Source organism: Narcine bancroftii, chromosome 4, assembly GCF_036971445.1.
Source record: "Narcine bancroftii isolate sNarBan1 chromosome 4, sNarBan1.hap1, whole genome shotgun sequence".
In the NCBI taxonomy this organism is placed as follows: domain Eukaryota; kingdom Metazoa; phylum Chordata; class Chondrichthyes; order Torpediniformes; family Narcinidae; genus Narcine; species Narcine bancroftii.
Genome location: NC_091472.1, coordinates 63,120,439 through 63,144,924, shown reverse-complemented (window position 1 = coordinate 63,144,924; position 24,486 = coordinate 63,120,439). Strand labels below are relative to the sequence as shown.

At 38.3% G+C, this 24,486-nt stretch overlaps 1 protein-coding gene across 6 annotated transcripts in view; it reads left to right on the top strand.

Moving 5' to 3' along the window:
- The window catches only part of asb3 (ankyrin repeat and SOCS box containing 3), a 114,886-nt gene that overhangs the window by 29,234 nt on the left and 61,166 nt on the right, over positions 1–24,486 (top strand). For all 6 annotated transcript variants that reach the window (XR_011355757.1, XR_011355756.1, XM_069931404.1 and 3 more), the window contains exons 3-4: positions 7,858–8,016; positions 14,416–14,528. Coding sequence is in view for 4 of the 6 variants with exons in the window: in XM_069931404.1 (XP_069787505.1) it covers positions 7,858–8,016; positions 14,416–14,528 (272 nt within the window). In the remaining 2 variants the exon portion in view is untranslated. The remainder of the gene's footprint in view (positions 1–7,857; positions 8,017–14,415; positions 14,529–24,486) is intronic.

Here is a 24,486-nt window from a genome sequence, read left to right as displayed (position 1 = left end):
TGGCTCCCCTACATCGAGGTCACTTATTAACTCTGCGTCACTGCACAGCACCAAGTCCAGAATCGACTTCCCCCTGGTAGGTTCCTCCACTAGCTGCTCCAAGAAAGTATCTCGTAGACATTCAATAAACTCAGTCTCTTGTGCTCCTGCCCCCGTCTGATTATCCTAGTCCACCTTCATGTTAAAGTCCCCCATAACTACTGTATTGCTACCACTTTGACATGCCACTCTTAATTCCTGATTTATACTTCTACTGATATCTAAGCTACTTTGAGGCCTGTAAATGACCCCCATTATGGTCCTCATGCCTTTACAATTTCTTAATTCTATCCAAACAGACTCTACCCCACCTGTTTCAATGTCTTTCCTTTCAAACGCCTGAATTTCATTTTTTACCAACAGAGCTACCCCACCTACTCTTCCTAACTTTCTGTCTTTTCTATAGGACGTGTACCCTGGAACATTTATTTCCCAATCCTGCCCTTCCCGCAGCCATGTTTCCGTTACTCTGACAATATCATAACCTCCCATTGCCATTTGTGCCTCAAGCTCATCCATTTTATTCCTTACACTCCGTGCATTCATACACAATACCTTGATACCATATCTCCTTTCTCCCTCCACCTTTGTTCTCGATGCACTTGCCCCTACTCTCCTATTCTTTTTAGTTCCCTTTTTCCTTATTGTTTCACCGTCTAACGGAAACACCCCTATATTCACTCTCCTATCTGCTTCCCTATCAGTCCTGTTCCCTTCCCCCTGCCAAATTAGTTTAAATCAAATCTGACAGCATTTTAAAATCTAACTGCCAGTATTTTCCCCCATTGCATTCAGGTGTAAACCATCCCTCCTGTAGAGGTCTTGTCTTCCCCAGAAGAGATCCCAATGGTCAATGAACCTGAATCCCTGCACTCTGCACCATTCCTCCAGCCACACATTTAACCTCCTGATTTTATTATTTTTGCCCTCACCCATGTACAGCACAGGTAGCAGCCCCGAGATTACGATCCTGGAGGTTCTGCTTCTTAACCTCCTTCCGAGCTCACGGTAGTCCCTCTTCAGGTTCTCCTCCTTCATCTTATCCACGTCATTTGTACCCACGTGTATCAGGACTTCTGGCCATTCACCTTCCCCCCCCAGGATACTCTGAACCCTATCTGAGACGTCTCGCACCCTGGCTCCTGGGAGGCAACACACCATACGGGAACACTTGTCAGGTTCGCAGAATCTTTTGTCTGTTCCCCTGACGATGGAGTCCCCAATGACCACCTTGTTCCCCTTCCTCCTTTCCGCACCACCGGTTCCCTTGGTGCAACCTCTGGCAGGTTATCTTCCCCAACTACATCCAATACACTATATTTGTTGCTAAGAGCAGTAGCCACCGGGGTGCTCACCACAGAGCTAGCAACTTTCCCCCCTCCCCTGACAGTAGTCCACTTACCTGACCCCCCCCAATCCAGGGGTAAGCACTTCCCTGAGCATTGTATCTATAAATTCTTCACTCTCCCTGATAAGCCTCAGATCATCAAGCTGCAACTCCATTTCTTTAATTTTATTTTTTAATGCTTGTGTCTCATTACATCCCCTGCAGGTATGTCCTGTGGGAAGATTTAAGGTCCTCTCGCTTACCTCCTCACTCTCTTGCGAGCCTAAGGTCATCAAGCTGGAGCTCCGGTTCATCAACTCGGCCCCTAAGGAATCCCACCTCTTTGCACCTGGCACAGATATGGTCATTTGGGAGGGTGGAGGTCACCCATGCCTCCCACATCTGGCAAATTGAGCAGAGCACTAACCCCATAGGCTTTTTAATGTACAGTGCACTCACCTAGGAAGTGCTAATAAAAACAGCCAACCTTTCGCTCCGCCTGCTTTCGCCGAAGCCTGATGAGCCAAAGCCTGGAAGTCCCACTCGCTCGCTGGGACACTCGCTCGCTGGGCCACTCGCTCGAAATTGGTCTATATGAATATTGCATACACGGAAAAATATTCATCTTAATTGTATTTATTCTACCCAATAAATTAATAGGTAAATCTTTCCATTTGATCAAATCAGTTTTAATTTTTTTTATTAACAGAACATAATTTAATTTATATAAAGATTGATAATTAACATTCAGAATTATACCCAAATATTTAATTCGATCAGTCCATTTCAAATTAATAATATTCTTATAAACTGAATAATCTCTTTCACTTATTGGTAATATTTCACTTTTTTCCCAATTAACTTCATATCCAGAAAGACATCCATATTGTATTAAACACTCCTTCAAGTGCAAATGTGTCTGAGCTGGGTTTATTAAATACACCAATACATCATCAGCAAATAAATTAATTTTATACTCCTCATCTAAAACTTTCATACCTTGTATCTGTGTATTTTGTCTTATCAGCTGTGCTAAAGGTTCAATCACTAACGCAAACAAAGCTGGTGATAAAGGACAACCTTGACGAGTTGATCGAGTCAATTTGAAAGGTTCCGAAATCAAGCCATTCGTCTATACTCTAGCTACCGGTTTACTATATAAAGCCTTAATCCAACCAATAAAAAAAAAGACCAAACTTAAATTTCTCCAGAACTTTAAACAAAAAATTCCACTCAACTCTATCAAATGCTTTTTCTGCATCTAAAGATATCACCATCGGGTGGTCTGAAGATTGTCGAAATCTATTAATCAAACTAATCACGCGCAAAATATTATCTGAAGCATATCTATTCTTTATAAAACCTGTTTGATCCATATGAATCAACTTAGGTAAAAATTTAGCCAATCTGTTTGCTAATATTTTAGCTATTATTTTATAATTTACATTTAACAACGAAATTGGTCTATATGAAGATGCTTTCAAAGGATTTCTATCTTTCTTTGGAATTAAAGCACTAGAACAAGACTCAGGTAATTCATAATGTTCTCCAACTTGATGTAATACATCCCCAAACACTGTAGCGAAATCATCATAAAACATTTTATAAAATTCAACCGAAAATCCATCATCACCAGGCGATTTATCGTTTGGCATTTCCATCATAGCCATTTTAATTTCCGAATCAGTAAATGGTTCCTCTAACTCCTGTATATCTGCATCCTCTAATATCAGTAAATTCAACTGTGATTAAAAAAAAATCAATCGATCCAATTTCTTGTTTTTCTTCAGATGTATATAACTTTTTATAAAATGAACAAAATTCATCATTAATCTCACAAGGTTTATAAGTAATAAGAGAATTCCGTCTTACAGCATAAATAGTCCTCGAAACCTGTTCTTTCTTTAATTGCCATGCCAATACCATGTGCTTTCTCTCCCCATTCATAATACTGTTGCTTAATCCTATTAATCACACATTCAAATTAATAAGATTGCAAAGTATTATATTCCAATTTCAACCTAGATAATTCTATTTTCTGATCTTCTGTAGCATCTTTCTGAAATTCCTTTTCTAACTCAGCAATCTGTTTCTCTAAGTCAAGACTCTGATTTAATCGATTCTTTTTCATTTTAGAAGTATAACTAATTATTTGTCCTCTCAAATAAGCTTTCATAGCATCCCATAATACAAACTTACTTTGAACAGAATTAGAATTTTCTTTCAAAAAAAATTAATTTGTTTTTTCAAAAAATCAATAAATTCCGTATTTTTTAACAACATAGTATTAAACCTCCAACGACAGGCCACTTGAATTTTCTCAGAAGTTGCATATGTAAAATATAACAAAGAATGATCTGAAATCACCCTACTTTTATATTCCGCTTGTTGTATCTTCCCTTGTAAATGTGCCGATACTAAAAAAAAGTCAATCCTTGAAAACGATTCATGTCTAAATGAATAAAAGGAGAAATCTTTCTCTGTTGGATTAAGATATCTTTAAATATCTACTAAATTAAGATCTTTCATCAACGCTTGAACCTGAACTGCCATCTTAGATTTCTTAACTTTCTTTGGAGATTTATCCAATAAAGGTTCCAAAACACAATTAAAATCACCACCAACTAAAATATTATCATTAGCCTGACCCAAATATAAAAATGCATCTGAAATAAATATTTCATCATCAACATTTGGGGCATAAATATTAAGTAAAGTCCAACATTCACTAAAAATCTTACAATTCAATTTAAGAATACATCCTGCCTTTTCCTCCATTGATTATAATTCAAAAGATACATTTATATGTATCAAAATTGCTAAGCCTTTAGCCCTAGAATTAAATGAGGAAGAATATACATGCCCAACCCAGTCCCTCTTTAATTTCATACTTTCCTTCACAATGTGTTTCTTGTAAAAAAGCAACATCAATTTTCATTTTCTTAATATACGCCAAGACTCGCTTACGCTTAATCGGACTATTTAAACCCCGAACATTAAAAGTAGCAAACCTCAACTTTGACATATCTACTATTGTTACTAAATACCAATAATTTTCTTTGGCTTGGCTTCGCGGACGAAGATTTATGGAGGGGGTAAAATGTCCACGTCAGCTGCAGGCTCGAATGTGGCTGACAAGTCCGATGCGGGACAGGCAGACACGGTTGCAGCGGTTGCAGGGGAAAATTGGTTGGTTGGGGTTGGGTGTTGGGTTTTTCCTCCTTTGTCTTTTGTCAGTGAGGTGGGCTCTGCGGTCTTCTTCAAAGGAGGTTGCTGCCTGCCGAACTATGAGGTGCCAAGATGCACTGTTTGAGGCGATATCAGCCCACTGGCGGTGGTCAATGTGGCAGGCACTAAGAGATTTCTTTAGGCAGTCCTTGTACCTCTTATTTGGTGCACCTCTGTCACGGTGGCCAGTGGAGAGCTCGCCATATAATATCTTTATATGAAAACTCAAATCAGCATATATAGCCCCTCCAGTAGGAGAAAAAAAATCACAAATTAAAAGCTAACTAAAATGAAAATAAAATTTAAAAAAAACTACCAAAAGGTAGTAATCCCTAAACAAAAATTGGGTATGAGTCACCCACCAGTGGTTGATGACTAGTAAAGAACTTAGAGCAAATCTCTCCCTCCCCAGCCAAACAATGAATAACATCAAAATATCATAATAACAAAAAAAAGATTAAGAATAAGAAAATTCTTCTATTCATCAAGAGATTCCAGTCTCGGAGATCCCATTTCAGAAAAAGTTGGACCCTTTCCATTCCCGTTTTTCCCATTTCTGCCATTTCGTCAGATTCCAAAACACGCAGATTTTTCTTTAGGAGACAATGGTGGACTATGTCTTTGTCCTCTTATGTCTGGCAATGAATCAGCAAAAATCATTGCTTCACGATCATTCTCAAAAAACTGAAATTGATGATCTCCGTAAAACACCTTCAACACTGCCGGGTAGCGAAAAGTAGACTTATAACCTTTATGCCACAAAACTTCTTTAACTGGGTTTAATTGACGTTGGCGTTGAATGTCCTCTTGAGTCAAGTCAGGATAAAAAAAACTTTACTATTCTGAATCAATAACGGAGTTTGTTGTTGTCTCTCATTTTGCACTGCTTGTCGAAGTATTGCTTCTCTGTCCAGATAATTCAAACATCGAATTATTATCGGTCTCGGTGGTTGACCAGGTAAAGGTGTTCTTCTTAAAGCTCTATGAGCTCTTTCCAATACCAAGCCTCCAGAAAAAAATTCTTGTCCTAATACTTGTGGATCCAGTCTTTAAAAAAATGAAGAGGATCTTGTCCTTCTATACCTTCTGGCAAACCAACGATTTTCACATTATTCCTTCTACTTTGATTCTCCAAGTAGTCTATTTTCCTCTCTAACTCCTTCTCACGTTCTCCCAATTCTATAACTGCTTTTTCAACCTTCGACACTTTTTCTGTGTTAGAAACCACTTGCTGTTTACATTCCAAAAAAGCAGACTGAAATTTTTTTAAATCTTCACAAGATGCTTCCATACATGCTTTAACTGTATTCAATTCTGAACTTATACTAGCATTTATTTGAACCATCTCATTCATTAAAGGTTGAATGACAGCATTTAACTGCATACACTGTAACTCAGAAAAGCTCAGCCCTGCTTTCTCTAACGTAGTGGCAGAACCAGGTAACTGCAGCTCCTGCTGCAACTCAACGAAAGGCATTTTAGAGGTTTTACTGCGGGTCTGGACTCCCAGCGACGGCACCCCAACTTCCTCAGGGGATCGCCGCTGGTCTCCCCCCACAGCTCGTTGTTTTTGCGCAAAATCTCAGAGGAAATCTATATCTTCAGGTTGAAATGGTTCCTGATGCATTTCAAACAATGGAGTTGTCTTCCTGCATGCTCCCTCCGTTAAAATCGAGAGGCTTCCAGAATCGGGATCCACTTCTTAGGAACACGCACCTTCCTCCAGAGAACGGGTAATTCCAGTGCAATCCTTCACTTGGTGAGTAGTAGACATTTTTTTTTCAGCTCCCATAGGCAGTCTTTGTGGTTTAGACACTGAATAAGTTAAACCTGAAACTGTATTAAGTCATTTCGGCCCCAAATCTTCAGCACTTCGAAAATGTAACTTCTTCTGCACTTGAGGTTTAATCTTTTTACCAGTAGTTCCTCAATACTTTAAACTAAAATTTAAAAAGTTTAAACTTGAAAACAAAGGGTTAAAAAACGGGTACTTAAAAGTCTGGCCAGAGAGGTCGAAATTACACGTCTAGACTCTATGCCATCTTGCCACGCCCCTTTGTCTGAAATTCCAGCTTCAGTGTCTCATTCACCATCCATCAGTCTCCTGTGTCTCAAAATGAGACAATGTCTCCTGACCCTCTTACTCCCCTAGTTTTAGCTTATTTTACTCCAAATCTTTTATGGTTTCAGTCTTCTCTCTTTTATGTTCAAAGATCATTTCTCAAATTATATCAGCTTCCTCCTCCACCCTCAACTCTTGCCTGGTTCTCTTGCTGATATGTTGTTAATAGTTTTATTTTCTTATAAATTACCACTGATAACATGAACTTCAGTACATTCACATTTAAACTTTGATCTGTAATGTTCCTTGAATATGATATTGGTCCTGAGATCTTTGCCTGCTGTTCTTGGAATTTCCTTGAGTTGTCGCACAATAAACAAGTTTGTAACTTGTGGTTTTAAACTATATCTATTGCATCCCCATTGCTTTCATAAATCCTCAGCTTCTCTCCATGTGAAACCCTTCCATGATTATACTTCAGATTTAATTTGCTTTAAAACTCTAATTAGTATTAAAATAAATAAAACCTTGCTAAATATATATTTCCTCAGACTTTACATGCCTAGATCTGTGTTTAGTTCCAGACAAAATCAAATAAAAAAAAACTTAGTTGCCAAAACACTTTTTAATTTTGTTCAGCCTTGCCTGCCATTACCTCCATGCTTGTAAACCATGAATGTTTTCTTCCTCTGGTTGCTCTCTGTGTATTTCATCCTTTAACTGACACTGACAAAAATCCCACCCTGAACCCAAGCATTGAAAGTTGGTGCTTTCAAGAAAAGGCAGAGATTGTCCTTACGCCTTTTAATTATTTTTGAAGTTTGTCCATAAAATGTCTACATTCTCATTTTGTCAAGATATTTCAAATGTCTACTTGTGCTACCTTTTTCCTTCTGCCTATTTGAGAAGTGCTTATAATGTTCTTTTGCAATGAAACAAATCAAGTTTACTTTGTATTTGCAATTGTTTCTTGCATACTGGCTTGAGTTCTAGTTCAGATTTAGTACTGCACGACGAAAAAGGAAAGCAATGGCTTTGGCCTGTTCAGATGTGAAATTGGGAGATTAAAGCCAACAACAGATGGTGGAGCAGTGAATATTTGAAGTGAAAAGGAAACCATGTGAGAAGGGGAGTGAGTTTTGTAAGTATTTGCTGACTTGTATATTTATTGAAATAGAAAAATGCTTTTTTTTTCCTCTAGCTTCGTTGACATCAGGTATAGAACTGAAGACTTTTGAAGGTGAAACAGCTCTTCATCTTGCTGCTAAACATGGCCATTTAGAAATTGTCCGGATTCTGCTACAAGCTGGAGCAAATCCGGATGCCATCACTAATGAGAATGTGACACCACTTTTTTTAGGTAAAACACTAAAAGCTGAGCTCTGGCTATAATTTGTTTGTAATAGCATCTGTCACAAGCTAGATTTGTACTGGTTTTGAAACTTGCATACAGGTCTTAATGTGTAAGTTGCTGAAATGCAAGATTTAATATCACAGTAAGGAAAATTTGGCAAAGGATTTGAGACTATAGAATTAATACTTGAAATAAAATAATCTTCAATCAAATTGATGGACAAGCCTTCAGAAATACTAGGATTGAGAAGATTATGTCAATGTGCATAAATTTGGAAATAAAAAGGAATGTGAAACAAGGGAAAGAAAGATGGGTTAGTAAGAGATTGAAAAGTTTTTAAAATATTCTTACAAATCTCCAATAACAAATGGATTGGGAAGGAGGGCAGCATGACATGTAATATTTAATTTCTGGTGATTAGCAAGTTGATTTGGAATCATTGCCACTTATCGTGGCATTAAAAGGAACTAAATTGGGTAGCTCTTGACTTTCTGTGATTGGTATAAGTTGCAACAATTTCACAGCATTCCATGCATTTTGGCAATGAGGTTCATTGCAAACTAGTAATAGAAGATTACAAGTTGGACACTTGCTCAGGGCAATAAATATGGCCTGCACCCAAAATTCTTCTATCATTTGCACCTAGTAGATAGATTTAAGAAATTGGTTATTTTAGTCAGGACCTATCTAATTTGTATATTTAATTTGCATTTTTTGGAGTTCACTTTATTGGAGATTCTTCAGCCTTGGTCTTAACTCTGGAAAAATTGCTGAAAGTCATTTTTCCCTTGAACTTGCCAGTCAATACACAGAGCTTTGGAGATTAATCAAAGAAGCGTGACTAGAATGGTCTTCATAGTTTTTTTTTCTTGTAATTTTCTAACAAAGAGATTGTTTCCATTAAATGTGTTTCATGGCACTACATGCTTTGATGTATGAAACATGAGCTTTCCTGGAAAACACTACATTAAGTGAAAATTCATAAATCAAAAAAGCTTTGTAGTGAATTTCAATGCAAGACTTTAGTTGTATTCCAGAATTCACAAATTTCATTCAAGATATCTAACCACTTAAATTATGTCAATGCAAATATCTGAAATAAAATATAATTTTATTATCAATAAAAGCAATCTAAATATGATAAAAATAAATCATGCATCCTTTCACCAAGAAAACAGGCAAAATCCTGAGGGTCCTTGGAAGGATAGCTGCAGAGAGGATGTTTCCTCTAATGAGAGAATCTGGAATCAAGGTCATGGTCACATAATGAGAGCTTGCCTTTTTAAGACAGATAGGAACAAATAAAACATGAGAATAGGAACAGGAGAAGGCTATTTGCTTAATCGAACCCACTCCATATTTCCATAAGATCATGGCAGAACTGGCTGTGGACTCAGCTCCACTTACCCGGCTTTACACTATAATTCTCCTGCTATGCAAAAGTCTATCTAAGTCAGTCATGAATATATCTAATGAGGCAGCCTCTACTGCTTCCTTAGGCAGAGAATTTAACAGATACACTGCATTCTGTCCGAAATCTACTCCCGTGAATCTTGAGACTATGTCCCCAAGTTCTAGTCGGAAACCACTTACCTGCCTCTGTCTTATCTCTCCCTTTCATAATTGTACTTAATTTGATAAGATCATCCCCTTTGTTCTTCTGAATTTCAGCAGGTATAGCCCCAAGCAACTCAATCACTCCTCATAAACCAACTCCCTTATCTCCAGAATCAACCTGGTGAACCTCCTCTGCACTGCCTCCAAAGCTAGGTATATCTTTTCTCAGGTAAGGAGACAAGAACATCACACAATGCCTCAAATGCAACTCAGCAGTACCCTGTACTGATGCAACAGAACCTCCCTGCCCTTCGTTCCCTAGAGCAACGATGGGCAATATTCCATTTGCCATGAAACACAAGACTGCAAATGATGTTAATGTAGTAAAACGCAGAAATGCTGGAAGAACTCAACAGGAGGTAAAGATATATATCCAATGTTTTAGGCCTGAGTCCTTCTTCAATGTATGAGGTGGTGGGGGAGGGGGGGGGAGAGGGGGGAACAGCAGTAGGCATCTCAATTTAAAGGCTGGGGAGAAGGAAATAAATGGCAAGGGGAGGAGCACAGACCAACAGACGAAAGGTGATAATTGGGCATGGATAGGAGAACAGGAAAGGAAAAGTGAGAATTTATCAGGGGAGGTGGTGGCTCTGTGAATGCAGAGTTGGAGGAAAGGGTTCAGAGGAAAAATGAGAGAGAGAGAGAGAGAGAGAGACAGATCTAGAAGAAAGAAATAGGGATAGATAGGGTTAACGAAAACTAGAGAAATCAATGTTAATGCCATCTAGTTGGAGAGCGCCAATTTGTGAGTGGTCTCAGTCTGGCATGGGCAGACATATCAGTATGGGTATAGGGTGGGGAATTAAAATGGGTGCCACTACTATTGCAGCGGATAGAGCAGAGGTACTCAATGAAGTGATCTCCTAGTTTACATCCAGTCTCTGATGCCACAACATCCGGAGCTCCGGATGCAGTAAGTGACCTATGGAGGTTCACGTGAAAGACTGTTTGGGCCCCCAAATGGTGTTGAGGGAGGAAGTATGGCACTTCCTGTAGACACAGGGTAGGTGCCAAGGGGCTGATTGATGGGAAGGGAGGAGAGGACAAAGAAGTCACAGAGAGAGCAGTCCCTGCAGAAGGCAGAAAGGGGAAGATGTATCTGGACGTGGTGCGATGATGAATTAGATGATATGTTGGATGTGGGGGAGGGGGGGGTCTAGGTGAGGACAAGGGGAATCCTGTCTTTTTGTGTGTGTGGGTAATTGAGGATAAGCGGGTGAGGGCTGAGTTGATGGTAGTCGAGGGGAAGTCACATTTTGGTGGGGTCCTGTTGAAGGGATAAGTAAAAGGAGATGTTTGAGAGTTGTCATCTGACTTTGGCCAGATGGAGGTCAGTGCACAACAGTGCCACCCTTGTCTGCAGGTTTGATGGAGATGTTATGATTAGTGCAGAGAAAGTGGAGGGCAAGGCATTCTGAGGAGGTGAGATTAGAATGAGTGAGAGGAGTGGTGAAGTCAAGATGGTTAATGTCTTGGCAGCAGTTGGAAATATAAAGGTCCAGAGCAGGCAGAAGGGTGCCATGAGGTGTCTAGGAGGAGGAGGGAGATTTAAGATGTGAGGAGGAGTTCGTAGAGATGGATGGAGAACCAAGGTTGTCGAAGTAAGCACAGAGATGGAGCCAACCGAAGAAGAGTGGCATCATGGTGTGCATGGAACTTGTTGAGGTGTGGGCGAAGGGGGAACAAAGGTGAGGTCTCTACTGAGGACAGCTTTCTGCCTCGAGATGAAGGCCACACCATAGGAAGTGCTACACATATGCCCGTACCTCCTCTTTCACCACCATTCAAGGCCCCAAACAGTCTTTCCAAGTGAAGAAGCACTTTATTTGTGAATCTGCAGGGGTCATTTACTGCATCTGGTGCTCCTGTGGATTCCAGCAAAGGAGAGACTCGATGCAGACTGGGAGATCGTTTCATTGAGCATCTTGGATAGTGACGATCCCAGTGGCAGCCCGTTTCAATTCCCTTCCCATTTTCATGCTAACATGTTTATCCTTGGTCTGAGACCACCCGCAAATTGGAGGAACAACACCTTGTATTCTGATTGGGCACTCTGCAGCCTGATGGCATTAACATCGACATATACAGTTTCTGTTAGACCCCCAATCTATCCTTATTTCTCCCCTCTCTCTCTCTCCCCCCCCCACCTTTTCCCTCTCTCCTTCCAGCTCTGTATTCATAGAGCCACCCTCTCCCCCGATCAATTTTCAACGTTCCTCTCCTGTTCTTCTATCCCTGTCCAATTATCACCTGTTGGTTTATATTCCTCCCCTTGCCCTTTCTTTCCTTATCCCCTGACTTTTAATTCAAATACCTAACTGCTTATTACTTGTACCTGGTGAAGGGCTCAGATCCGAAACATCAGTTATATATCTTTACCTCCTATGGACTCTGCAAGACTTGCAGCATTTTTGTGTTTTTACATTATTCCATTTCCTATCTTGATTACCTGTTGCACCAGCAAATGAACCTTTTGTGATTCATGCACAAACATTCCCAAATTCTTCTGCAAAACCACACGCTGAAATCTTTCACTGTTTAAATAATCTGATGCATATTTTAATTTTCTTCCAAAGTGGATGATCTTGCATTTACCAATATTGTTCTCTGTCTGTCAGACGTTTGCCCACTCACTTAACTAATCTATGTTTCTCTGCAGACTTTCCACTCTTGTGCACAATTTGTTTTTCCATTCAATTGTGTGTCATCAGCAAACTGGATACTTTTCACTCTGTCTTCAAAATCATTACATTTGTGGGCCAAGCACTGACCCCTGCAACACTTTGCTCACTACTGATTGCCAACTAGAGAAGCACCCATTTATCCTAACTTTCTGCCTTCAATCCTCTATCCATTCTAATATATTAACCCCCAACTCTATTCATCCTTTACTTAAGGATAAGTTTTTGTTTGCAGCATGTTATTGAAGACCTGGAAATCCAAGTATGCAACATCCACCTTCTTGCTTATTCACTACACATGTTATATTCTCCAGTAAATTTGTCAAACATAGCCTGGCCTTCTTGAATCCATCTGCCTCTTGCAACAATTTCTGTCAAGATATTTTGCTACTTCTTCCTTAATGGAGACTTCACCCTTTTGCCTAGCTGCACATGTTAAGCTAACTGGTGTTTAATTTTTGCACCCACCTTTTGCTTACATCCTTTTTTTTTAAATAGTGGTGTGACATTTGTTGTAAATGGTCAAAATTTCTTCTCTCTGAGCGCTTTGAGTTTTTGCATTATAACTTTTTTTAAAATTTGAGAGATACCCTCTAGCTGTCGAGAATTTCCCTTTGACTCTTGCAACCAAAACTTGATTGACAAACTTTTAACTCAAGACAACAGTTAAGCAGTCTATGAATGCTCAGATGGCGGTGGTCTGCTAATAATTTCAGAATCAGGATTTATTGCCATGAACAAAGCATGAAATTTGTGTTTTGCAGCAGCATCATCGAGCAAACATTCGTATTATAACCATCTTACAACGTTATATATATAAAAAAAAATATATATAAAAAAATAATAACAGTGCACGAAAAGTGAGGCTCATTGCTTATCAGGAATCTGATGGCAGCTGGGAAGAAGCTGTCCTTGTGCCATTGAGTGCTCGTCTTTAGACTCCTGTACCTTTTCCCCTGACGGTAGCAGAGTGAAAAGGGCATGCCTGGGTGGTTGGGGTCTTTGAGGATAGATGCTGCTTTTTTGGATGTCCTCAATGGAGTGGTTTGGTGCCTGTGATGTCACAGGCTCAGTTAACAACCCTCTAAGAGTTTTTTCTTGTCCTGAGAGTTGGCGCCTCAATACCAGGCAGTGATGCAACCAGCCAGAATGCTCTCCACGGTACGTCTGTAGAAGTTTGAGAGTCTTCAGTGACAAACTGAACTGCCTCAGACACCTCACAAAGTATAATTGTTGGCAAGCCTTCTTTGTGATTGCATCAACGTGAATGCTCCCCATTGATTTCCTTCTCCCTTAATTTTAATGTTTTTAATTTAAATTTAGACATACAGCATGGTGACAGGCCATTTTGTCCGATGAGCCCATGCTGCCCAATTACACACAATTGACCTACAACCCCCATGCGTTTTGAATGTTGGGAGGAAACCCATGCAGACACGGGGAGAACATGCAAACTCCTTACAGGCAGTGCAGGATTTGAACCGTGCAGTCCCTTGATTTTTGAAGTATCAGTGTTTACAATTTAATATTGATTAATTTTTTTCTTCCAAATTTTTCTCATTGAGTGCCTGACGTTGAACTATCTCACAACTTCATGTGATAAGAGTTCGATTCTTGTGGTGGTCCTGAGATTTTGATGCTGTATGGCAGATCCAGGACCCAGATATCCTCATGGTAATAAAACAGCGGCATTTCCTTCTCACAAGAGCATAGACAATAGTTTATTATTCAATTGTCACGAAACAATTAATCTCTTTTTTTGTTTTGTCTATTTCACAAATGCTGTCCTTTCCAATACTGGAGCGAATAAGTTTCTGAGAATGAAAAGTGCACTTTGTAACAACCAAATTGGTATTTTGGGTGTCGGTGTGAGGATGATTATAGTGCTATGTAGTTTGTGGGAACATAGCTTCATATAATAAACTTGTAGGGTAAAATAATCAACTTTCAAAATGAATTGGCTCACAAATACAAAATAATGTTATTCCAGAACTTGTGCAATTTGAATGCTTCTATTTAATTTCTCTTCATTTGATCATTTTGAAATGCACCTGTTTATCTGTAAGCATTAATCTTTGAATACTATTGTTTGATCTTATAATTGCAGCAACAGAGAAGGGCTACATAGCTGTTGTAAGGATACTATTAAAATATGGAGCAAGGATTAATGGATTCCATTCTGCATGCTTATGGAGTGTTGTGCACCAGGCTGCTTATCAGGTACCGTAACATTCATTGTAAATACTTCAGTAGGGATAGAGGAAATGTTTAAAATAATTGGTGAATGATAGCAATGTATTAATTTTGCTTTTTCATTCTTAAAATATGGGTGACAGTGGCATGCTATGCATGCAAGTACTACTCAGCTGTCCTTGTAGAGGTGATTCTTGAACTGTTGCAGTCTCCCTGGTGAAAAAAATATCACTTTTAAGTACAGAAGCCAACGTTTTGAACTAGTGATGATGAGCTATCCAATTTCCAAATAGAAATGGTGTGTGATTTGAGGGTGGAGGGACAGGTAGTCGGTGTCAGAAATTAAGTTCTACACAGAGAAAAGGGAAAACTAAAATGTGTAGAGTAATTAATTGTGAATAGAGCAGATCTGAGTTGTATTGTACAAATTGAATATATTTCGCATGTCAAATTCACTTGGAAGAATATTGCATGGTCACTGTCATTGAAGCATGGGTATAAGATCATCAGGGTTCAGAATTAAATATGACAGGAAAAATAGAAAATGCAGAATGGAGCGGAAGAGTATCAAAACATCAGGGACACATCAAGGCTGTGTGCTTATTTCTGTAATATTCCCACTAGACTAAATCACACAGGCAAGTTAGGCTCCAATGCAATCTATAAATTCTCTGACAAGACTTCCATTGTTGGGCAAATAAAGCATAATGATGAGTCAGAATATAGGATGGAGATCTGAAAAATAAATGGTGCCGGAAAAACAACCTTTCTCTCAAAATTGGCAAGACTAAAGCACTTTTTGTGGACTTTAGGAAATGGAGGCAGAGGGACCTCACATCTGTTTTCATTAACAGAATGGTGATGGAGAAAGTCCCTTCAAGTTCCTGAGAGTCTACATATAGGCAGAACTCTCCTGGAGCTAGCAGATCGAGGCAACCATGAAGACACACCAACACCTCTATTTTCTCAGAAGTCTGAGGTAATTTGGCTTGTTGTCAAATTGTCTATTGAACTTCTACTTGTGTATTGTGGAAAATATATTGCATCATGGTTTGGTTTGGAAATTTGCCTTAGAATGCAGGAGGCCACAGAAAATGGAAAATCTAGCCAAGTTCATCATGGGCACTGACCTAGTGTCCATTTATGTAAGATGCTTGTCTCAAGCAGTCTGGCATCATACAGGATTCTCATTACTCTGGTTATAATCTCTGTTGCTATTTTTGGGCAGAAGGTACAGAAGTCTGAAGTCCATCAAATCCTAGGTTCGGGAGTAGTTTTTTTTTCCTCAACAGCTATCAGGCTCTTGAACTTCTCCAGTCTACCCTAAACTACTCTGTGACCACAAAAGATCTGTCTGCACTATTAAAGTGCCATTCTCTTTCTTGCATAACTGCAACTATGAATATATATTTATCTTTAATATTTTTACCTTTCCTACCTTGGTATATTGTGGTTAATTTAATTTTTCAATGTTTCAGGCTTCTGTCATTTCAGACGTGATAGAACAGGGGGAAATAAAAGGAGGAGGAGAGGCATTGTTTGTCAGGGAAAATATCACAGCTGTTTCGGCAGGACAAACCAGAGACCTCGTCTACTGAAGCTGTATGGGTGGTGTTATGAGCCCAGAGGACCCCAAAATCCAGCAGCAATATAGATTTACCAAGACAAATGGTTACTTAAACAAAAGTAGCTTTTAATTATCTTTAAACATGAAAACAGAATCACACTTTAATTTATCACTATTAATTTAACTAACCTAACTTAACCCCCTTCTAATTCTAAGCGCACGTGTATGTAATGTGTATGTAAATTTAGAAAAGTTCTTTGATTCACAGTCCAATCTCATTTCTCATTCCTCCAAGTTTACTGGTTGCAGACAATTCTTATACTGTGCACAGAATTTAATATTTATGAAGTTCATCAGGCTTTGGTGCTTGAAAGGTCAATGGTTACCGCTCAGTAAGGTTCTTGTTGGTTTTCAGAGAGAGATTTGTTGTTCGCTGGACACTCACAAATGATCCCTTCCAATCAGCCACTTCAGTGTCTTGCTGAAGAAACTTGCCCCATTAGGGCTTTCCAGATGATAAACTCTTTATTTCAGATCACCACAGAGTTCCTTATTGTTTCTCTTATTTCAAGTGAAACATTAGGCAGCCAGTCCTCTCCTCTTGTATGAATCACAAAGGCTTTGACCAGGCTGAACTAAGCACTCACAACCCATCTTCCAAATAGGGTTTTTCCACAAGCTTTCCATCTTGTCCTATTGCAGTCCCAGGTGCTGCTGCTGACTGTAGCATTGAATTCTCACTCACACTGAGAAAAATGCCTGTTTTTCTCTCTCTGCTTGCAAAACCACATGACCCTCTAAGTTCCACTCCAGACAGCTGGCGGCTCTGACGACTTCTTTCATCTGTTGCCTTTTTGTAAACAACAATCCATTAGTGAAGTCTCTTGGGCACTTTCCAAAGATTTTGCAAAGGCTCTTGGAGCTGCACTGTCTAGCATGAGCAGAGATCTGTTTTAAAGTGTTTGTATGTGACCTACACTAAAAATAAAACCTTCCCCAATTTATCTCCCAAAAACATATCTATAATGTGGAACTGAAGAATGGGAAAGATATAACCACACTCCTGTGGTTGAATTATAGATCACCCAATAGCCAGCGAGAATTTGAGGAGGAAATCTGTAGAGAGATAGCAGATAGCTGCAGGAAACATAAAAGTTGTGATAGGGAATTTTAACTTTCTACATTCTGACTGGGACTCCCATACTGTAAAAGGGCTAGAAGGCTTGGAATTTGTCAAATGTGTTCAGGAATGTTTTTTAAATCAATATATAGAGGAACCAACTAGAGAGAATGCAATATTGGATTTCCTTTCTCCTTGGAACATAGAATAAGGGGAGATTTGATAGAGGGGAAAGACAGGGTAAATGCGAGCAGGCTCTTTCCACAGATTAGAAGAGAAAACTATGAGAGGACATGGCTTTTTGGTGAAAGGGGAAAGGTATAGGGGGAACATGAGGGGGATCTTTTAGAAATTTAATTCATAGATTTTCAAACTCAATTTCCAGTTATCAGTCACAAATTACAGTTATCCATTATATACAAGATTTGCTGTTAAGACCGAGCCATTTCCCACCACGCCCCCTCCCCTTTCCCCAACACACTCAACAGACCACAATTACATACAACAATCAAGACACTTACAACAAAGGTTGGGAACATATCAGGGATTTGTCACGGCCTGATAGCTGGCACCTAGGCCGTTAAATTTTTCTTGACTTAACTTGATCAGGCTGGAATGGACCCCCCCCCCCACCCCACCATCCCTCCTTCAGTAGAAGAATAGATGGGGAAGGCAGGGTGACGAGATATGCAGATCCACAGTAGAACTGTGCTCCTACAACATTTAAATATGTTTGCCAAATTTTTAGAAAAATGTTATTTTTTTTCCTTAAATTATAGGTAATTTTCTCCAGGGGAACACAGCTTTGCATTTCCACATTCCAGTTTGCAATGCCCAAGTGAGAGTCAAATTTCCAGATAACCACTAGGCACTTCCTGGCCACTGCCAATGTGATCAGTACAAATTGGATTTGAAATTTGGACAGCTTCACCTTAAGCCTTATGCCCGTCATATTTCACAATGGCAACATCTCTGGGTCCTGTGGAAATTCTTTACTGAAGATTTTTTTTTCTGGGGCTTGGCCTAGTTCCACCCAGAAGGGTCTCACCTTGGTACATGGCTAGGTTCCATGCACAAAGGTTCCTCTTGCAATGCCACATCTAAAGCACTAAACAGATTAGAGTTCTTTAGCCAGTCTTTGACTACCATAGCAATTTCATACAGTAAAAATAATAAATCACATCAGTTTAATTGGCAATTCATCACCAACTTCATATGTCATTAAGTGCTGGAAGTGACTATATAAAGGATTTCTTTGGCAAGGGGTTGGGGGAGGGAGTATATATGGATCATATTCTGTTTAGTATTCAGTACATTTAAAAAAAAACAATCCAAGGATCATACAGGAGAAGTGAACCCATGGAAGTTACTAGATGGCAGCCAATATTCTCAGAATGGCACACTGGTAACTGAAGAAAACTAAGAGGAAAACCTTTAAAATTCAAGGCCTGTCGGCAAATACTATCACTTTGAGTTTTAACAATGTGAGTTTGGAGGACAAGTTTTCATCTTTCATAAAGGTGCTAGTTACCAAAATTAGCAGATAAGAGTTTTATTTGGGTGATTTACAACATGGAAAACTGGAGCCAATTTTTCCATCTGATTCAGAAGTTATGCGGTGGCATAAACAAAATTCAGTTTGTTTGGTAAATTGAAGCCAACAAATATTTGAGAGAGAGAGAGAGCACAAAATTCAAAGTTGTCTTATTGTGTTGCTTACAGAGAGAGGAACAATGGGTTGGTCCGGATCCTTCTGGCTGCCTTCGAAATGTTCATCCCTTTTAAAATGCCCAACATTCTAAACTGCCTCCCAGACAATGACTAATTTTTGGGCCTCCTTCCACTCTATAGCATCCCCAGCTCACCTAAGTCCAGAAATTTCTAGATCATTTTCTGCACAAGCCCAATCCGTCTCCCACTCTCTCAGCAGTCCACTTTCACCTTGACTCTCTAAGGCAAACTGTCACTTTCCAACACAAAACCACACAACACATATACCAATGCACAACACAGAACTCTGAAACAGCTATTGCTACATTTAAAAATTTCTTTTGATAAATATCTCTGGGATCCTTCAAAATTTGTGTCTTGAAAACTCATCCCAATAAAATACTTCCAAAACTTATCTACCTTTTCACATTGCCAGACTGCATGCAGGAAAGATCCTACTTCTTTATTTCATCTAAAATATTGATCAGAACAATTCTAATGAAGTACATCCAATTTGTATGGAATATAATATAATTGATGTAAAAAAATTAAATTGTACCATTTGATATCTAACATTAATTGTATTACACTTTCATAGCATAATTTTGACCATACTTCTATTTGAATCTGTATATTTAAATCTTTTTCTCATCTGGATTTAGATTTGAATAAATCCTTTTTCTGAATAGTCTCTTGATATACATATTAGTAATAAATATTTCAATAAACATACCTGTTATAAGATATTCAAATAGACTTTGTTCTGGTAATTTAAAATTCATCCCTAATTTTCTTTTTAAATATGATTTAAGTTGATAATAAGAAAAAATAGTATTACTTTGTATATTATTCTTATCTTTCAATTGGTCAAAAGTCGAAAAATGATCCCAAAAAACAATCCCTTATTTTTTATTCCACAATTTTGCCAAATATTGAAATAAAAATTATTAACCATAAAATGAATTAAAGGATTTTGATTTAATATCATTAATTCTTCAATCCTCTTTCTACATGTACACAATTCCATACCTTAAGTATATGCTTCAAAATTGGTGTATCTGATTTTCCTTTTAATAATCCTTCATGCCATTTGTATAAAATGTGTTCAGAATTACTTTCTCCTATTTTACTCATTTCAATTTGCACCCATGCAATCTTTTCATCAGTCTAATAACAAGAAGACAAAGATCTAAGTTGAGCTGCTTCATAATAATTTTTAAAATTAGGCATTCAAAGTCCCCCTTGATCAAATTTCCATGTTAATTTTTCCAATCCCTCCAAATATATCTTCTTACGCTTTTATTTAAATCCTGAAAAAAAACATGATTGGTACAAAAATTGGTAAAGATTGAAAAAGGTATTGTATTCATCTTCACACAATTAATCCTTAAAATTGGCAATTAAAATTAAAATCTTTAATTTTCCTCAATAAAGGTATGTAGTTTAATTTAAATAAATTATTTAAATTCTTATCAACATTAATTCCTAAATATTTAATTGCACCATTCTGCCATTTAAATTTTGTCCTTTTCTTAACTTGAGTATAGTCTGTCTTGATCATTGGCATCACTTCATTTTTAAAAATATTTACTTTGTAACTGATATTAACCCATACTCCACCAATCGATCATTTACTTTTTGTAATGAGCTTTTAGGGTTTATAAGATATAATGATATAATATTACATTATCTGCAAAAAGACTAATTTTGTGTTCTTTATCATATCTTAAATCCTTCAATCTCATTATCACGTCCAATCACTTCAACTTAAGGTTCTATAGCTAATGCAAATAAAAATGAGATAATGGGCATCCTTGTCTAGATGATCTTTCCAACAAAAAGGATTTTGATATTTGTCTATTTGTAATCACTGTAGCTTTTGGTGAATTATATAATGCTCTTATCCAGTTTATAGAGCTGGTTGGAATTCCAAAAACTTTCAGAACTTTAAATAAATAGACCCATTCTAATCTATCAAAGACCTTTTCTGCATCTAAAGCTAAAGCCAATGATGGTATTTTTCTTTTCTGAGCCATATCTATTAAACTTAAAAATCTAACATTATTATCTGCTGATCTATTTTTAATAAAAAACAGTTTGGTTCACATTAATCAATTTAGGTAAACATTTAGCTAATCTATTGGCTATTAGTTTGGACATAATTTTATAATCGGTATTCAATAGTGAAATTGGTCTATATGAAGATGGAAACAAAGGGTCCTTCCCTTTTTAGGAATAACTGTTATTAATGCAGTTTAAACAACTCAGGTAGTCCCAAAGATATTCTGTTTGATCTAACAACCACATAAATATCAAAATAACTTTAAATTCTTTATAAATTTTCTCTGGAGAGAAACCATCCTCCCCTGGAGCCTTATTGTTTGGTAAAGACATCAGTATGTCATATAATTCTGCTACTGTAAATGGATTTTTTAATTCTGTCTTCTCTTCTATGCTTAACCGTGGTAAAGTAATTTTGGATAAATATCTGTCTATTTTATCCCCATCCTTCAAAGGTTCCAATTGATGCAAGCTTTACATTTTTAAAAAGGAGGGTGTGCTTGCTGTCTTAAAGCAAACAAGTGTGAAATCTCAAGGGCTTGAAAAAATATTCCCTTGGATCCTGAGGGGGGCTAGTGTAGAAATTGCAGGGGCTCTGGCAGAAATATTTCAAATATCCTAAGCCATGGGTGTGGTGACAGAGGATTAGAGGGAGGTTCATGTTGTTTCATTGCTTAAAAAGTCTCCAAAAGTAATCCAAGCACTTATAGACTGAAGAGCCTGGCATCAGTAGTAGACAAGTTATTGGAAGGTGTTTTTAGGAGTTGAGTTTACAATTTGGATTAGGGATACTCAACATGGCTTTGTGCATGATTAACCAATCTTAGAGTTTTTTCGAGGAGGTTACCAGGAAAGTGGATGTTCTCTATATGGACTTTAGAAAGGCTTTAAAAAATTCCCACATGGGAGGTTAGTCAGAAAGGTTCAGATGCTAGTATTCATGGGGCAGTAGTCATCTATATTTGACATTGGCTTCACAGGAGAAGCCAGAGAGAGTTATTGGATGATTGCTTCTCAGACTGGAGGCCTATGACTAGTGGTGTGCTTCAGGGATCCATGCTGGAACCATTGTTTGCCATCTATATCAATGATCTGGATGATAAGGTGGTGTGGTAAATTGGATCAACAAGTTTGCAGTTGACACAAAGATGAATGTAGTGAAAAGTGAGGAAAGCTTCAAAAGCTTGCAGAGGGATCTGGACCAGCTGGAAAAATGGGCTGAAAATAGCAGATGGAATTTAGTGCAGACAGTGTGACTTTAGGACAAACTGGTAGGGTACTGAGGAGTGTGGTAGAACAGAGGGATCTGGGAGTTCAGATACATAATTCCCTGAAAGTAATGTCACAGGTGGATAAGGTTGTAAAGAGAGCTTTTGGCATATTGGCCTTCAAAAATCAAAGTATTGAGTATAGGTGTTGGGAAATTATGATGAAGTTGTATAAGACATTGGAGAGGCCAAATTTGAAGTATTGTGCATTTTTGATCACCTAATAGAGGAAAGATATAAATAAGATAGAAAGAGTGGCAGAGAAGATTTATTTGGATGTTGACTGGACTTAAACAGGTTAGGACTTTATTCCCTGGAACATAGAAGAATGGGGAAGATTTGATAGAGGTATTTAAAATTTTGAGGGAAGAGACAGAGTAAATGTAGATAAGCTTTTTCCACTGAGGGTATGAATTAAGGGTGAAAGGGGAAACATTCAGGGAGAACATGAAGGGGAACTTCTTCACACAGAGTAGTGTGAGTGTGGAACAAGCTGCCAGCTGAAATGGTGAATGCAGGCTGTTTTAATTTTTCAGAAGAATTTGGACAGCTACATGGATTGGAGGGTTATAGAGGACTACGGTCAGGGTGCAGGTCAGTGGAACTAGGGAGAATAATAGTTCAGCACGGATTAGAGGAGTGAAGGGCCTGTTTCTGTGCTGTATTGTTCTATGGATCTATTGTAGTTATATCTTATTTACCTCTGAGTGCAGCATGTAAGAAATTTGGTGCATCTGTAAATTGTACTTTTTTATATGACAATAGACAATCATAATTGTAGAAATGGTGAAATCACTTCAAGAATGAGATGGGATGTAACAAAAGGAAAGTGAATAGTAGAGACTCTATAGATAGAATTTAAAAAAAACCAAGGGATTTCAGATTCAGATTTATTAACTGAGTACATGCATGACATCACATACAACCTTGACATTCTTTTTCCTGTGGGCGAGGCAGAATTACCACTTATTGGTAGTGCAAAAAAAACTGCTCAGTGCATACAAGTAAACAAATAAAGAACTGTAAACAGATAAATATTGTAAACAAACTGACTGCAATTCAGAAGGAATTTAAAAAAAAATCAATTAAGTGCGCAAGTAAGAGTCCTTGAATGAGCCCTTGATTGGCTTTCTTGTTAAGGAGTCTGATGCTGGAGTGGTAGCAGCTGTTTCTGATCCTGGTGATGGGAGTGTTGTAGCACCTATACCACAGCGAGAACAGAGCATGTGCTGAGTGATGCGAATCCTTGATGACTGCTGTTACTTTCCAAATGCAGTGTTCCCTATAGATGTTCTCAATAGTGGGTAGGGTTTTGCCTGTGATGTCATGGGCTGTGCCCATTACCTCTTGTAGGGCTTTACGCTCAGGGGTATTGGTGTCCCCATATCAGACGATGATGCAGGTGGTCTGCACATTTTCAACCACACATCTGTAGAAAATTTCCACGGTTATTGGTGTCGTATTTAACCTCCACAAACTCCTGAGAAAGTAGAGGCGCTGACGTGCTTTCTTCATGATGCCATTAGTGTGTTGGGTCCAGGAAAGATCCTCCAAGATAGTGACTCCCAAGAACTTGAATTTGTTCTCCCTCTCCACCTCTGATTTTCCCTGCCCAATGAACACTAATTGTATACCTCTGGCTTTTTCTTCATGAAGTTAACAATCAGCTCCTTAGTTTTGTTGACTTTGTGCAAGGTTGTTGTTGGTGCACATTCATCCAAGTTTTCAATCGTGCTCCTGTATGCTGACTCATCACCTTTCTTAATACAACCCACTTCCGTAGTATCACCGGCAAACTTGTAGATGGTGTTATTGTCGTACTGAGCCACTCAGTCGTAGGTGTAAAGTTAGTAGAGCGGGGGCTAAAAATGCAGCCCTGTGGGGCTCCGGTACTGATGGAGATTGCAGAGGAGATTTCTTACCAATCTTCACTGATTGTGGTCTGGAGGATTTAAACTATAGTGTCAGTTTTATGAAGTAGTTGCATATATCAATGCAGTGATTAGCTGAACATGCATAGTGAAGGCAGAATCACAAATAAGTAAACACACAATGGTAGAGAAACTCAGCAGTGTCCTTTTTTATAGGAAAGGTAAAAATACATAACGGACATTTCAGGCTTGAGCCATTCATCAAGGATGGAAGTATAGATGAAGACTTATTTTATGTTTTATGGAGGGAAGAAAGGATTTATATCTGAAGTATAAATTATTGCAACAGAAAATGTCTAAAATTGATTGACATAAATCAAGACTAAAA